At 38.1% G+C, this 14,854-nt stretch overlaps 1 protein-coding gene across 1 annotated transcript in view; it reads left to right on the top strand.

Annotated features, from left to right (window-relative positions):
• PLCG2 (phospholipase C gamma 2) overlaps positions 1–14,011 on the top strand; it is a 67,148-nt gene extending 53,137 nt beyond the window's left edge. Inside the window, exons 26-33 of the mRNA XM_069793372.1 lie at positions 1,335–1,437; positions 2,393–2,602; positions 3,212–3,357; positions 4,374–4,488; positions 5,772–5,939; positions 6,527–6,615; positions 10,050–10,234; positions 11,050–14,011. Coding sequence (XP_069649473.1) covers positions 1,335–1,437; positions 2,393–2,602; positions 3,212–3,357; positions 4,374–4,488; positions 5,772–5,939; positions 6,527–6,615; positions 10,050–10,234; positions 11,050–11,092 — 1,059 coding nt within the window. The 3' untranslated portion in view covers positions 11,093–14,011. The remainder of the gene's footprint in view (positions 1–1,334; positions 1,438–2,392; positions 2,603–3,211; positions 3,358–4,373; positions 4,489–5,771; positions 5,940–6,526; positions 6,616–10,049; positions 10,235–11,049) is intronic.
• Positions 14,012–14,854: the final 843 nt, after the last annotated feature.

Below are 14,854 nucleotides of genomic sequence, written 5' to 3'. Positions count from 1 at the left end.
TTGGGGAAGAAAAAATTGTATGACCTGTATCATACAATATGGTACAGGTTTTTTGTGAGTTCATTTTTGGGCTGTGCCCATTTTACACAAAAAGTAAAACTAAGCTTCACGTATCTTGTCATCTCTGTTTAATACTGACACTTGCCATGCTCCTAGGAATGGTTGTTCATTGTTAGTTTTCCTGCTTGGTTATCACTAGAGGGTTATGTCTAAAGATGAGCTAATGGCATGTAGAAGTAAGTGGTCCTTTGCTATTCGGAGCTCTGATTACTGTTGAGCAATGTCTGGGAAACTGTGGTAGATCACTAAGTACAATGAGGTTTGTACAGCTTTTTCCCAAGGTTATTTTTGAGTCTAAATGCTGTATTTCTCTGCTTTTCTTAGACTTCACTGTATCATCTCTGGTTCAGTGAAACATTCTGGAAACCCATGGCTCCCTAGCTCTGATTTTCATTCCTCTTCAGTTTGTGTTGTTGAGGGAATTCTTTTGGAAGACTTCCTAATTGCTGCTGCTTCATAACCTCTTGTACCAAATCTAATTGCTGTTCAGTACGGGACTCTTCTAACATGTTTTATCCTGTAATTGCTTCTTATGTCTGAAAAGCCTCCCACTCAGATGTCTCCACTCAGGACAAGTCTTGCTGATTTCAGTAGTTCCCAATCTCTGGTTGCAGGGACTGTTGCTCAGCTTCCACAGAGCAGGTGCTTGCAAACATGGAAGTAGATAGTGGGTTTATTACTGATGATGACAACAAGACTGCATGTTATTTTCCGTACATAACATTACTGGTTTGGTGGTCAAATAGAAAACTGCAGGAATGATGCTCATAGGGTTTGAATTTAGCTGTGTGGGAATTACTAACAAGACTTAAGTCCTGCTCAGGATTGTAAGTAAGTAGAGAGACACTTCACTACCCTTTGCATTTTTTCTGCATACATTTGCATTTATATGAGGTATAGAGTTGAGAATGTAACTAAAATTGAGTAGAGCCACATTAAAAGAAAAAAAAAAATTTGCTAGGATTCTGAGTAGGACTGATCAGGGGAGCACTGAAACAATTGCTTAAAAAAAACCCAAAACAAACAAAAAAACCCCAACAGAACACACCACCCCCCCCAAAATGCACCCCCAACTAAAACCCAAAACCACTTGGTTAGCCTGTTCTCTGAATTGGGTCTTAAAGTACATTACATCTGTGCAAGTGTCTAAAGTATCCGATAGGAATCTGGGCAACAAAGAATGCATCAACTTTTTTTCATTAGAGTATACCCTGGAGTTACTGTACCATGGTACTCAGTGTATCTGTAATCTAAAACTTTGTTACGTTTTACAGGAGAACAGGAGAAAATACTGGGAAAAGAATCAATTGATTGCTATTGAATTATCTGATCTGGTAATCTACTGCAAGCCAACAAGCAAAACCAAGGACAATTTAGGTATTTCCTTTAATATTACATCTGAATTTTACCCTTTCTACTGTTTTCACAGATGTTAGTTGAAATTTTAGAACTGAAGATAAAATCTATCTCTACTGGAAAACAAATCTCTGTCTCACCCATGCGGTTTTCAGTGGCACTTCGAAATTGTACACTAGGGAACTCGCTGCTATACAACTGTCACAAATTTCTAACTTGTCAACCAGAGACACCCTCTTGTAGGTGTCTTTCATGGGGAAGCTCACTAGTTACATGTCAAGTGACTTTTTTTTGAGATGGAAAAACTCTGGCTAAACACTTGTGATTTGTTTGTAAAAACCTTCAAAATGTATTTGTTGTGCATTATATAATTTTACTGTAAGAACCTGTTTGCCATTTATGTAAGCTATTGGAATGGTATATGGTTTCATAATATAAATGAGAACTGGGGTCTGTGTAAGTGCAGGTGTGGAATCTGACACTGAAATATGTACTACTTATTCCAGTTTTTGTCGTTGCTGCTGGACAAGCCAGGAAATGTGCCCTTTTTCTTTAAGTTTCTTTGCAAACGTTTTTAATAAGCTGTCAGTGTGGTTAAGACTTTATAATTATAGTCATTGTTTGAGGCATTGGCTGACCCTGGCTCACCCTTTCTTCTCTCCATTTAAACCCAGGAAAAGATGTCTCATTTAAATATGTGTTATAGTGGTCAGAAGTACATTATTAGCAATGATGAGATGAGAACATGACTATAGACTCTTATCTGCCCTGCTGCTAACCATGTGGCAAGCAGGCAATTTTAACTTTCAGACTTGATGCTCAACCAATTTGCCATGTCTGCATGAAAATTGTGCCAATTATTGCATTAAAGGACAAAGCAAAACAGAGTAAACCAAAGTGTTAGTAGAAATGCAGTATAAACGTCAACTTCTTTCTTCCTTTAGTAACCGCTCTTTTTCCTCCCTGCACTGTGTAGAAAATCCTGATTTCAAAGAAATCCGTTCTTTTGTGGAAACCAAGGCAGAGAGCATTGTTAAGCAAAAGCCAGTTGAGTTGTTGAAATACAACTTGAAGGGACTGACACGTGTTTATCCTAAAGGACAGAGGGTCGACTCATCCAACTATGACCCATTTCGCCTCTGGCTTTGTGGCTCCCAGATGGTGGCTCTTAACTTCCAAACTCCAGGTAATATTCTCTTTAAAAAAGAATCTATTCCACCTTCCATTTCACCATAAACGAGTCCCTTTCTGGCTCCTCTGCCATTCTAGCCACTGTGGCTGTCCTATATATTTGTACTTCCCTGCAAGAAGGGATGTGCAAGAACTAAAGTTTGGTTTTGAATGTGTGGATTGCCTGATAGAGCTGGTCCCCAAAAATCAGTCTCCAAAAGCCCTGTCTCTGAGCCTAACTAGCCCCAAACTCTAAAAGGTTTATTTCACCTTGATCTCTTTGTGATACGCAAGCAGAGATATTTACACTAAGTTTCAGGTGGATAAACAGTTGTTCAGCCACAGGGAAGGCTGTACTCCACTTTCTGGTAAGGGCCAGCTAGCTTATGACACGTTGATAGGAAACTAATTGTGAATGGAGATGGGTTTATTGGGATTAAAATTGGTGAGAAATGGCCTGTCAGGTTCAGTTACCGAGAGGAACCAAGTCTTCCAACTTACCTTTCCAGCTCTTCTGATAAAGTGGTGACCAGAAAGAATTACAGAGAGGAGCCATTAGTCTGGTACTTGCTTAGCTTTATTCAAATGGGGATCTTCTGTTATGACTGTTTAACTCTCTCCCTAGATAAATACATGCAATTGAACCATGCCTTGTTTTCACTTAATGGACGCACGGGCTATGTTCTGCAGCCAGAAAGCATGCGAAATGAGGAGTATGACCCAATGCCAAATGACTCGAAGAGGAAATTGCAGATGATTATGACAGTGAGGGTAAATCTCTTTTGTAAATTATCTTTTTTACAAGTCATAAATATCTATAAAATGAAAAATAAAGCTATTATGTTTCAGAGCAAGATCTGACAGATTGTCAAAATACTGTTTTTAAATGTCAATGTATTTGAGAAAAAAACTAATTCCACTGGCTCCTGAAAAGAAATATATATCTTTATCATGCTAATGAAGCACATGCTATAGGACTGAAAACACAATCCTGGGATAATTTTATGTAATTGCTAATAAAAATTCCAAATGAACTAACTTGCATTACCAGTCTAATGACTTCTCAATAGAAGGGTCCTATTGGAGATTGGTTATGCAACAGAGTAACTAGTTCAGAGATTTCCAGTGGGGAAGAAAGATATTTGTAATAAAATACAGAAACTAAGCAGAAAAAATAATAAGCTGTCCCCCCCCGCCCCCTCATATTTAATACCCTGTGACTTAATCAGAATGTCATTCTCATTTTTCATGGAGAGATGAGTTTATCATTTGAAAATTATGCCATGTTGTCTTCTGGTGCCCAGCAGGAATTCAACTTCTTTCTGTTCTCAGTTGCTATACAGTAAGAAATGTCCTTTAAAAATATGTTTTCTGAGAAAGAAGAAACACATTAACTGCTTTTCACTACAGTTTAGAGAAGAGGTAAACAGGGGCTGTGAATGTAAAGCAGGAATGTCTTAAAATAGATGTGTAATAAAGACAGGAAAGATAACAAAACTTATGTTACAGGCCTGGTCTGGAACTGCATACTGTGTGAAATGAATGTCAGCTACAGTATCTTACAACGAAAATCATTGGGTTACTCAAACAATGCAAGATATTATTATTGGGGGCACAGATAGTATGTTTAATACATGCAAACATATTCAAGAGAGGGAGTGTATATTTTTGCATGTTCATCTGGATTTTTTTCCCCCTCCCTCTACTTCTGTAGGCTACCTTCTGTACAGAAATAATGGTGCCAAGTTTCCTTTGGAGGTGGTTATAATTTACGGTTGCTTTTGCAGGTTTTAGGTGCTCGTCATCTCCCTAAACCTGGTAGAAGCATCGCTTGTCCCTTTGTAGAGGTAGAAATTTGTGGGGCTGAATATGATAACAACAAATTCAAGACAACAGTTGTGAGTGAGTATCTGTGGTTTTCTGTGTTGTAGGGACATGGTTATACTTCCAGTGTGCTTAAATAAAGTGAGTAGAGGATAACCATGAGTTCATGTTTTCTGTAATTGGCCAGCAACCTATACAGCGAGGAATAAGTTAACTATTGCTCTGAACTGATGAGTCATGCAATATTATTCTCTTGCTTGCCTCAGGGCCAGTTAATTTGAGAAATTTCAGTGTTTTCAAATTTAGAAAAAAAAGTACTGTTGCAGTTTGTAACAACACAAAAAAAGCGCCACAATTCTGTTATGTTTTTGCGTATGTATAAGTTTGTGCATTTGCATATTTTAAAAAATTGCTGTCTTGAAAGTGCCTCCAACAGTGCTAGTCAGTTCCCAAAAGTCTGGCCCAAATGGGGAGTTACTACTGTGAGATCCAGACTGTGTTTGTTTAAACTTGGGTTCTATGACTGACATCCCCTTGGAGACAGCTTGGGTATATAGGGCTGTAAAGTAGTATAACTTGCAATGCAATGGAAGTTTGATCAAAGCTCGGTCCTGGTGAGTTCTGGATAAGGGATTTGTGTTTGTGTTTGTGTGCATGTGCATTTGTGTGTACACAAGCTTCATTTAAGTGCACTGAAATGGGATAGTATCTCAGCCACTTAATATTCCACTGTTTAATATTTTTGGATGCAGCAGTGTTCCTCTAGCAGACAAGAGGCTTTGGTTTTAATTATCCAAACCACTGATACCAGTGGAAAATAAACACAGAATTGGGAACAGAACGTGCATTGTGGCTTTTCAGCACTTCAGAGAAGAGGATTATGATTTTAACTTTTTGTGGGAAGTGCCAAGGCTTTAGAGAACAAACCTCCTGACTGTGTCACACATACCAAATTATTCGGTGTTCTATAAATGACTATAAGAATTGGGCCTTTGTACATTAGTCTTCTGAGTGCTTTTCATGCTTTTACTCTGATACAGAGCATGAGGCTCATGAATATGAGCAATGAATTAGCTCTTTTTTTTTTTTTTTTTTTTTTTACAAATACACATCCAAGGAGGTTTTATATGTTTAAATACAAATGGCTTTTCTTTATGGATTTCCATCCCTGCCAAGTCTCCTCCTATCTCCTCCCCCAAATAAACAAATACAAACCTTCTGAAAGAAGGTTACAACAGGAGACAGATGGTAAATAGATTTTTGGGCCTTTGTATCCCCAGAAAATGTCCCGGGATACATACCCATATGTGAATGAGGTGAAATTATTGCTTCATACTGCAAATGTTTCCTTTTCAATACAGATGACAATGGCCTTAATCCAGTTTGGGCACCCTGTCCGGAGCAAGTGAAATTTGAAATTTATGATCCAAATCTAGCGTTTCTGCGCTTTGTTGTTTATGAGGAAGATATGTTCAGTGATCCCAATTTCTTAGCACACGCCACTTTTCCCATCAAAGGAATCAAATCAGGTAAGACCAATGGGTATAATAAGGGGCTAAGTCAGAAAGATGCTGTTCAGCATTGTTGTATTTGCTCTCAGTAGCAGCTACAGTGTGCCAAAGGACAAGTGCTCTTTTGATAGGAGTTCCTTTAATCCATTGTTTATTATGATACTGGTTGTGTATCATATAGAGATTAAAAGAGATTGAGGAAAGCATTATGTAGAATAATTTGCACTCTCTTTACCACATACTTCATCTCAGCAACAGGGTCATGTGCTCTGAGTAAAATCTGGGAAGATTCTTCTTCTGGTTTGATGTCGGTGCATTTGTTTTGCTAATTACCTTAGATGTGGATGCGTGTAGAGTAAGTTTTCTGCTTTCCTCTGCTTCTGGCTTTAGTTTTCAAGAGCATGTGAAATCATGTGTTTCTCAATTTTACCATTCTTGCCTTTTGCTTCCCTGTAATTGTCATAGCAAAGCCTGTTCTCAGCAGCAGAACATTTGAGCAATGAAGAATCTGTTAGCCCGCAGGACTGTAGGCACCATTTTTGTGACAGCAGATAACCCTTTGCCTTGACTCTAATTGTCCTTTGTATATGTTCCCCCCACCCCAGGTTTTAGATCAGTTCCTCTCAAGAATGGCTATAGTGAAGATATAGAGCTGGCTTCACTTCTAGTTCACTGTGAAATGCAACAAGTTCTGGTGAGAACCACTGGGGTTTTTTTGTGCACTTCATATATGTTATCAGTTTTTTGTGGAAACCAGGAAATGAGGATTTAGTTTTCTGTTCTGCGTCTAATGTGCTATTTTCAGGCATTTCTTCTGCAGGTTCTGGGAAGACCAAATTGAGTTATTCTCCCTCTGGGGGGACAGATTACATAGTTGTTAAAAGAAATAATGCACTAACAAAGCCTCATTACCTCCACTAGTTTTTGCTGTAACAGCATGGTCATTGTCTTCCCCTGTTAACTAACTGATGCCACAAAGCTAGCTAAATTCAGCTTTGACTTCATAGAATAATCTTTTTTTTTAAAGGTCCTACAAAAAAAGAAATCACTTTATGAAGAGAAGATAGTAATTTCTCCCAGTATTTCATTAAAATAAACAACCCATCATATGGAAGACATATTCTGGTTCCTATAGAAGTGCTGATCTGTTTCTTTTAAGCCTCTAAAACACCTGATTGAAGTACCAGTATTTTTAAACATACAGGGGAAAAAATAATGATGCATCCTTGCTCATGAAGCCAGGCATTAAAGTGGCTGATCTGTGAACAGTATTTGTTGGTGTTCCAAAGGTGCTGCTGTATATGTTGATTTGAAGCAGGATTATTCTCAGACTCTATTGCAATAATATTTCATATAATTTAAATGCACCGGTGTAGAGGCCATGTGATGAAAGTTTAAAGATGCTTCTGGGAAGTGAGTATTTCAGGGTGCTTTCCCGTACCCTTCAGTTTCAGGGAAAAAGAAAGGTCCAACTTCTTATTTGTAGTCTTTTACAACCATTCAGGCTTACACTGCAGTTCACACCAGCATATTTTATTTTTACTGATTAAAACACCAACTTCTGCTAACTGTAAATCATTACGTCTCTGGAGGGATTTGCGCCTGGAGTTGCATTACACTGAAATGGAAATTACTGAATTCTGCCACGTTCTTCTTCACAAAGGAGTGGCGACCGTTTTCCAAACATCCTTTGTCAAGGTTTTTACAAAGCCACCTTATAACACATGTTGTAAAATGACGGTGTGTAACGACCGTGTTTGGCAGCCTTGGTAGGTTCCTTCTGTTGGCTAGCAGAGACATGAGAGCAGGAGAGGGCTAGAAGCTGAGACCAAGTGTGTGTGTGTGTGTCTCTGTGTGTGTGTAAACAAGAGAGACCTATGTCCTTTGAAGATAATGTTTAAAATGTTCATATTTCATGGGCACAAGTCTGCTAGAGGAGGCCTGATAAACTGCTATTTTTTTGGCTTGCTGCCTTTGAGAAAACTGGCAGCAGCTCACCACTGCCTAATACGTTGAGCATGGACGTCACTTGTAGATATATTGCGAATTCCTCCTGCTGTGGTTTCTCCTCAGAAATTCAGTTCATTATTTGCCTGGGGCAGGAGTAGTTCTTTAAGTGTTGTTCATAGCAGCAGTATGTCTCCCAATCTGTCAGCACTGAGTCCTTTGACAGTAGCACATTTCACACTTTTGAAGCCCCTTCTGCTTGTTAAGCCAAATGAAGATGCAGCATAGCTCTGTATTTTTACAATGTCTGATGTTTCTGGGTGGTAATGCGGTGGCAGGAGAACTTACAAAAATTTTCCCTTTTGTTTGGCAGTCTGCAACAAACCAAGACTTGCCATAGTTAATCAACTTCTAGAACTTTTGCCAGATCATTCAAGAAGCATCAGAAAAGATCAAGGCTGTCTCCATCTGTTCTTCTGCGCTTTTTTCTTTAAATGATGACCCTCTATAAAATGATATAACTTAGTAACAGGCCTGTTTATATACAGAGCCCATCTGCATACTCTTGGAGATGAAATGCAGAATTATAAAGGGGAATTACAGATGGCTGTGGAATTTCTCAGGAATAGAGAGGCAAGAATATTGTAGACGTAAGCATGCACATTTGTGAATTATTATGTGAGGCCTTATGCAGTTTCTGTTGAAGTTAACCTGTTTTCTTGATACTGTAATTGTACTATTCTGAGGTGGTTGTTAAATTTAGAAGTACCTCTTATTTGCTTGAAAATTGATATATTTACTTCAGAAAATGTGTGTATCTCTTCAGCATTTTCTGATTACAATCAGCCTCAATGGTATATATGTTTTTTAACATAAAGATTGAAGTGGACATTCTTAAACGGGGCTTGAAAGTCTAGCTTTGTGGATACATTTATTTACAAGAACAAATAGTAGTACATGGCATCTTGATGATTACACCTGCAAATTGGTAATTGGCAATCTGCTTTTCCTTTTGGGAATAGAAAGTTTCCTTCCCCTTTAAAAAAAAAAAAAAATTAAAAAATTACTTTAAAAATCTTCATCAGTAGCATAGCACTGAGACTGTTCAGTTGCTTCAACCCATACCTGGGTAGGAATGTGTTTCAGGAGGAAAAAGAAGGTTTAGGAAAGGATTTTGTTGCGCTGACTGAAACCCCTTGAGCATGTTGCTAACCTATCAATTTTCCTAGATCCGGACTGAGTGCAGAAATAGGCATTCTTATTAGTATGCCACCTCTGAAAATGTTTGGATTTATTACATTTATTGATTGCATGTCATTTCTTGTAGGATGAGTATCTTGGTTTGCTGCTGATGTGAAAATTAAGACTTCAGTCCTGCCAGTACTATTCCGCACTAGTAACTCTATAAAGGAGACAGCTTTTGCATCCAAAGTTCTGAAGTATTAAAATAATTTGAAGTCATAAAGGGAGGCATGGTGATTATTTTATGCTTGTGGAATATACTGTGACTTTCTACTGTGGGCCGCATACAACAACAGAAACTCAGACTGCTGCAAATTATTCTTCAAATAGTCAGTTCCTCTGCAAGTATTGAATTGCCATAGCTACATAGAAACACAGGATCTGTCCTTCTTTCTTGATCATCTGAGTACTTGCTGCTGTTAGGGTCCTATTTACTAGGCAATATTTCAAACTTGAGTCTAGATTTCAATAGAAAAGCACCAAGATTGGTAGTATGTCGCATAATACACAAATATGATGGAAGAGTGAAAAATTGAACTTTTAAAAAAGTATTTTAAAAACTGTTATAATCTGATAACCCATCATGATACACCATTTGCTTTCCTTTCTTTGACAGACTGACATGCTTTATTAGGGAAAAATACTTCAGTAGAAGTGTTTAGATATACACATTTCCTGACTTGTGCTGGAATGTCCCCTGATGCCCCCATTAGGGGGTATGGCTGGTCATACTGTGGGTCTGAGGGGGTTTTTAAGTGCTTTCTTAGTTTGTTTGTTCCTGTAAACATTCCAGAAACATCTTATAAAACTAATTGTATAAAATATTCTATAAAGCTAATGGAATGTGTTTAGGAAAACAATCCCTTAAACTATGTTGATTCTGTGTCATTTTGGGTATGTGTCTTACAAATTCTGTTGATTTCCAATATTCTTTTGAAGGAAAGTGAAGAAGAGCTTTATTCCTCATGTCGGCAACTTCGGAAGCGCCAGGAGGAGCTTAATAACCAGCTGTTTCTTTATGACACGCATATGAATTTAAGGAATCCTAACAGAGATGCTATATTAAAAGAATTCAATGTGAATGAGCACAAACTACAGATATATCAAGAGACATGCAACCGCAGGTGGGTTGATAATCATTCTCCTTTCCCAAGCAGCTTTACCTAGACAGGTTCTATGGTAAGGAAATCTCAGATTTATCAAGACGAGCATCTAAAGAGTGGCGAGTGTAGAATGAGCATATCTGAAGCAAGGAAGGGCTGCAGCGAAGCAAGGTTGGGCTGCAAGCCGCTAGAGGTCAGCAGATGCTGTGAAATGTCTGCTCAGTGAAATCCCAGTTTCAGTGATCACAGTGAAACATGTAATTCTGTGAGTTTATATTCCTCTCCTGCTTTCCAGGAGGAAAGCCTGGAAGTATATACAGCCAAATAAATAAACCACCTCACTCCTTCTACACTATCAAAGTTATGTGCCTGGAAATGTCGTTAGCATATTAGATATGTGGGAACAGAAGACGCTTCCGGATACACAAACCACAAAAAGACAAAAACAGTATTGAGTTGTAACAGCATAGAATTGTAAATTAAGTGTCAGTACGTTACCCAAAGCTGAGGGGAAGGATCCTTCTCCTTTGCTGCCACCTTTGGGCTGGGTCTGAGGGAGACGGACATAGAGGCTTCATGTACCAGGAGGAAGTCTTGAGTAGACCTCAAGATGGGATGGGAGGAAGACTTTCTTTAAATACTTTTACCCTTTTTTACGTGTGCTGAACAGCTGCATGAATCACTGGTTTAATCCAATTTATTGAGGAAAAAAAATTGCAATGCTTGTTGCTGATACATTACTGGCTGTTCATATCTAAGTAAATTGGACTTGGTAGACTGTTTTCCTCTGAGAAATTCTTAGTAGACTTGACTTTTTCTTTTTCTTTTCCCTTAAGATTAAAGGAGAAGAAAGTCAGTAACAGCAAATTCTACTCTTAAAGCAATCATTCTTTGATGCGTGCTTTATGGTGCAATTCAGGAAGAGATATTAATTTATCTTGGCCATCCTACTCAATGACGGTCTCATCAGACTGAATGACTGGAAGAAGAGGAGGAGGAGGAAAGATGGGTTTCCTTAATTTCTTGTTATAAGAAAAACTGGTTTAATTTATATTCTGTACAAAGCATACCCTCTGTGCAGGCCAGACCTTCTGTGTATCCAGGATTTTTAAAATTTGAGGGCATGTAGTTGGATAGACCTCACTTCTCATTATCAATACCTGAAGTACAAGTATAAATAATCTACTATATTTATGTATGCAGGCTATAGATAAGACATTCACAACAATTTGCATGCATGGAATCACACCACTTTAACAACCTGGCTCCTTAAGATTAACTGTTAGTGAGTTTTTAATTTATTAAATGCTGTAAAAGCACTCCTACACCAGCATTGTCACGTCATGTATGTTACAGTGCCCAAGGCAGCAGATTGTACTTCTGATACTGTATAAAATATTTTGGGCAGCTGATAGCTCATACTGTATTGTCTCTTGTTAAAAGTTTTCTGTTACATTTTTGACAACTAGATAATATGTTAATTTTGTTGAAACCAAATATCCTCTGTGACTGTAGTTGTGTTTTTCCTGTTGAACTCTTTGTAAAGGTTTAAGAAAGGAACGATGTGTGAACCTGTATTCGTAGCCCCTGTGAACCTGTGTTCACAACCTCAAGGCACTGGGAGGAGAAGTTTTAAGATATGCAGTAGGAAATATCTGTTTGTTTGCGGAAAGGAAGCATATTTCAAATTCTGAAAAGCATTTACTTTGGTATAGTATTATTTTTCAAATCCTTTCAGCTGCTAATGTGCGTAGAAATGAATTTTTTAATGAACTGTCCGTTTTTTAATCTTGCAGTCCTACTTAGATGATAGCGTCAAATGATAGTGTTCTGTAAATGTAGGCTGTTTTCCCAAAATGTATCTAATCCAAGAATGATAGTATGCACAAATATAGAGGTACATCGTTCTAATGGCTTTAATCAAATGAAGAACATGGAGCTACAGATGAGAAAACTTGTTAGATTAGCAAGTGTGTTTTCCTGCCAGAGCAGAACCAAAGTCCTTTGATGGCATATTTAACACCAGTTGTCATAATTTGTGTATGTGTTGGTTCTTTGTGCTAGCACTGTGTTATTACTGTGAAATTCCTAGTTCCTTTATCTCTACATGGGTGGAGTTTTGCCATCTGTAAGCTTGACTTTAACTTTCAAATGTGTGCAGAGGAGTTAAGTTTTTCTGTCTAAGTGACTGCCTGAGGCATAAAATGCTGCATACATAGTGCTTTATTTCTGATCACAGAAAACTTGCATGGATTTGGGATTCATGGCCTGATGAAGCTGCCTCAGCAATTTTCAGTTTCTCTTGCTCCCCATGCTATGACTTCTGTTGTTTCAAGAGGCACTTAATTGATGCCATTGTGCATTTGCAGATGACGGTTTGAGGAACCCCCTTGAGGTTTTAGTTATTCTGTAAAGACAGTCTTGTCTCGAAGATGAAAGTGCTATGATAGTGTGTCCCACAATGGGGTGGCTTCTGTAAATTTTTTTATTATAAAGAAATTAATTACTAATCACCCAACTGAAAAAGAGAAGAGAGCAAAGTTAAAGGCAATTCTGCTTTTCTTCCTCCTGCCTGAAATCTCTTCAGTACCCAGTTGTGATTGACCTGTTCACGGATTAGATGGGTGCAAACCCACCTCAAACAAAGAAAAAACCACAGCAACTGTGGATTTGGAAGGTGGAGCTGTAACCTAGACTGCTGTATAAAGCTGGGCTTATCTGCAGTATCCAGGTGTAATGGGATGATCCAGTTGCTGTTCCTAGAGGCGGGGGAGCTTTGGTGTGCATGCATTTTGTAGCATGTTCCAGGACATGCTTAGTTTGTCATACGATCAGTCCCTGTGCTATATATTTAATTCACCAGCCTTCCATGATTCCATTTAATGTTGTGAGAACACTGTATTGTCAGTGTTGATGAGACAAGGTGGCCCAAAGCCTTGTCTGGAAGGTCCCGAAGTTGTTGCTACAGGTGGGACAGGATTTATAGACAGCTGAGTAGCAGCTAGGTTTGGACTGATCACAAAAAATAGGAGGCTACAAGATGCTAGGGCTTAGGGAGATCAAACCCTGAGGCTGTTGCTGCGGGCTGTGGTGGGCTTTTTGTTTCATTTTGTGAGGATTTTTTTTTTTTTTTTTTTTTTTTTTTTTTTTTTTTTTTTTTTTTAAGCTCAGTTCCAGAGCAGACATAACCAAATTGTCCATTTGTCCTGGCTTCTTTCGTTGGTTTATATATTCCTGACACGGGACAGCCATTGTGTGATGAACACAGGAGTTCCTTGTGCTGCTGCTGTGCAAATATTTAAGAATTGGCACATTTTATAGTCCTTGGAAAAGTCCTGTGCACATTCTCCACACATATGTGATGTCAAAAGTTATGAGGCACTCCCTCAGTATTTATGAAAATGCATTTCATTTTACAGTAAGACTTCTCCCCAGAGTATAATGTTACACTGTATTCAGAAGGAAAATACTGCATTGACTGTTTTGTTGACTTGCAAGTGATGGGCAAGGCTATGTACAAACTCCTCTTTTGTTTCTTGCATTCTGTGTTTTAACTCCAAAACCTCACCTCTCAGTTCTTGGTCAGGGCAGACTCTGTAGCAACTTTTTTACAGTTGCAACTGTCTTAGTATGAAAGTAGGTTTGTATGTGTGTGCTAATTTTATAATCTAGGAGGAAAAACATTTATAAATTTTTTTTGAAGTTAACAATATCTGTTAAATTGTTATATTCTTATAGAAACTGTTTTAAATCCTTAAAATAACTTATTTTTAATAAATAATTTGTGATATCTCAGCAGCGATGTGAATGATGCCAGATGCTTCTTTGTTTAAGCACAGCTCATTGAATTTCATGAATTTTGCCAGTCATTTGAGGCAGTATGAGTGAGTTCTTATTGAAAAGTGGTCTGCTGGTGTGTCGTGGTGTGTTCTGCTAGAGGTTGGAGGAAGGGCATTTCCGTGTTTTTAAGATGAACTGACTTATTGATTGTTTCCATAGACATGGTTATTGTTGCACTTCATCTGGCTGCAAACAAGCAGGGCAGAAGGAAAATGTCAAAGATCATGTTTAACTTGCAACTCCTAACCGACCTTTTTCAGTGATAGGTAGATATAAACTTCAGCCCTAGTGAGCATCAGATTTGGATCCACTCAAACAATAAAATCTGAACAAGGCAAAGATGAGTTTGTATTAATTTGGAAGCACAGTAATCTTGATGTTCACCATAAAATTGTATCAGCTTTATTTCTGCCCATAAGGTTGCCTTAATTGCATGGGCAGTAGTGCTGCTGAGTGAGTGCACGCTGTCTTTTATGTTGTGATTTTTTTCATTGTTGGGTGTCTTGGGAACAAAACTTTTCTCAGTCTTTTGATAAAAATTATATATATATTGAGCAGGAATCAATATGAGGTATCTGCAGCCTAGGTCTTCTAGGAGGTCATTAGATGAGCCACATGGTCTTTATCACCTTTTAATTTGTGAATATTGGTATGCACGAGTTCTGAAGTCCAAAAAATTGCTTCATTCAGGTGTTTTGTTACCTATATTCTCACTTTTTTCCACCCCAATGCATCTATAAGTTTCCCTGTTGCAAATGTATTTTTTAGTTTTGCAGTTCTCAAACTAATCTTCTAGATGAT

The sequence above is a fragment of the Haliaeetus albicilla genome, chromosome 10 (genome assembly GCF_947461875.1).
Source record: "Haliaeetus albicilla chromosome 10, bHalAlb1.1, whole genome shotgun sequence".
NCBI classification, from domain to species: domain Eukaryota; kingdom Metazoa; phylum Chordata; class Aves; order Accipitriformes; family Accipitridae; genus Haliaeetus; species Haliaeetus albicilla.
This window is presented reverse-complemented; position numbering and strand designations above follow the sequence as displayed.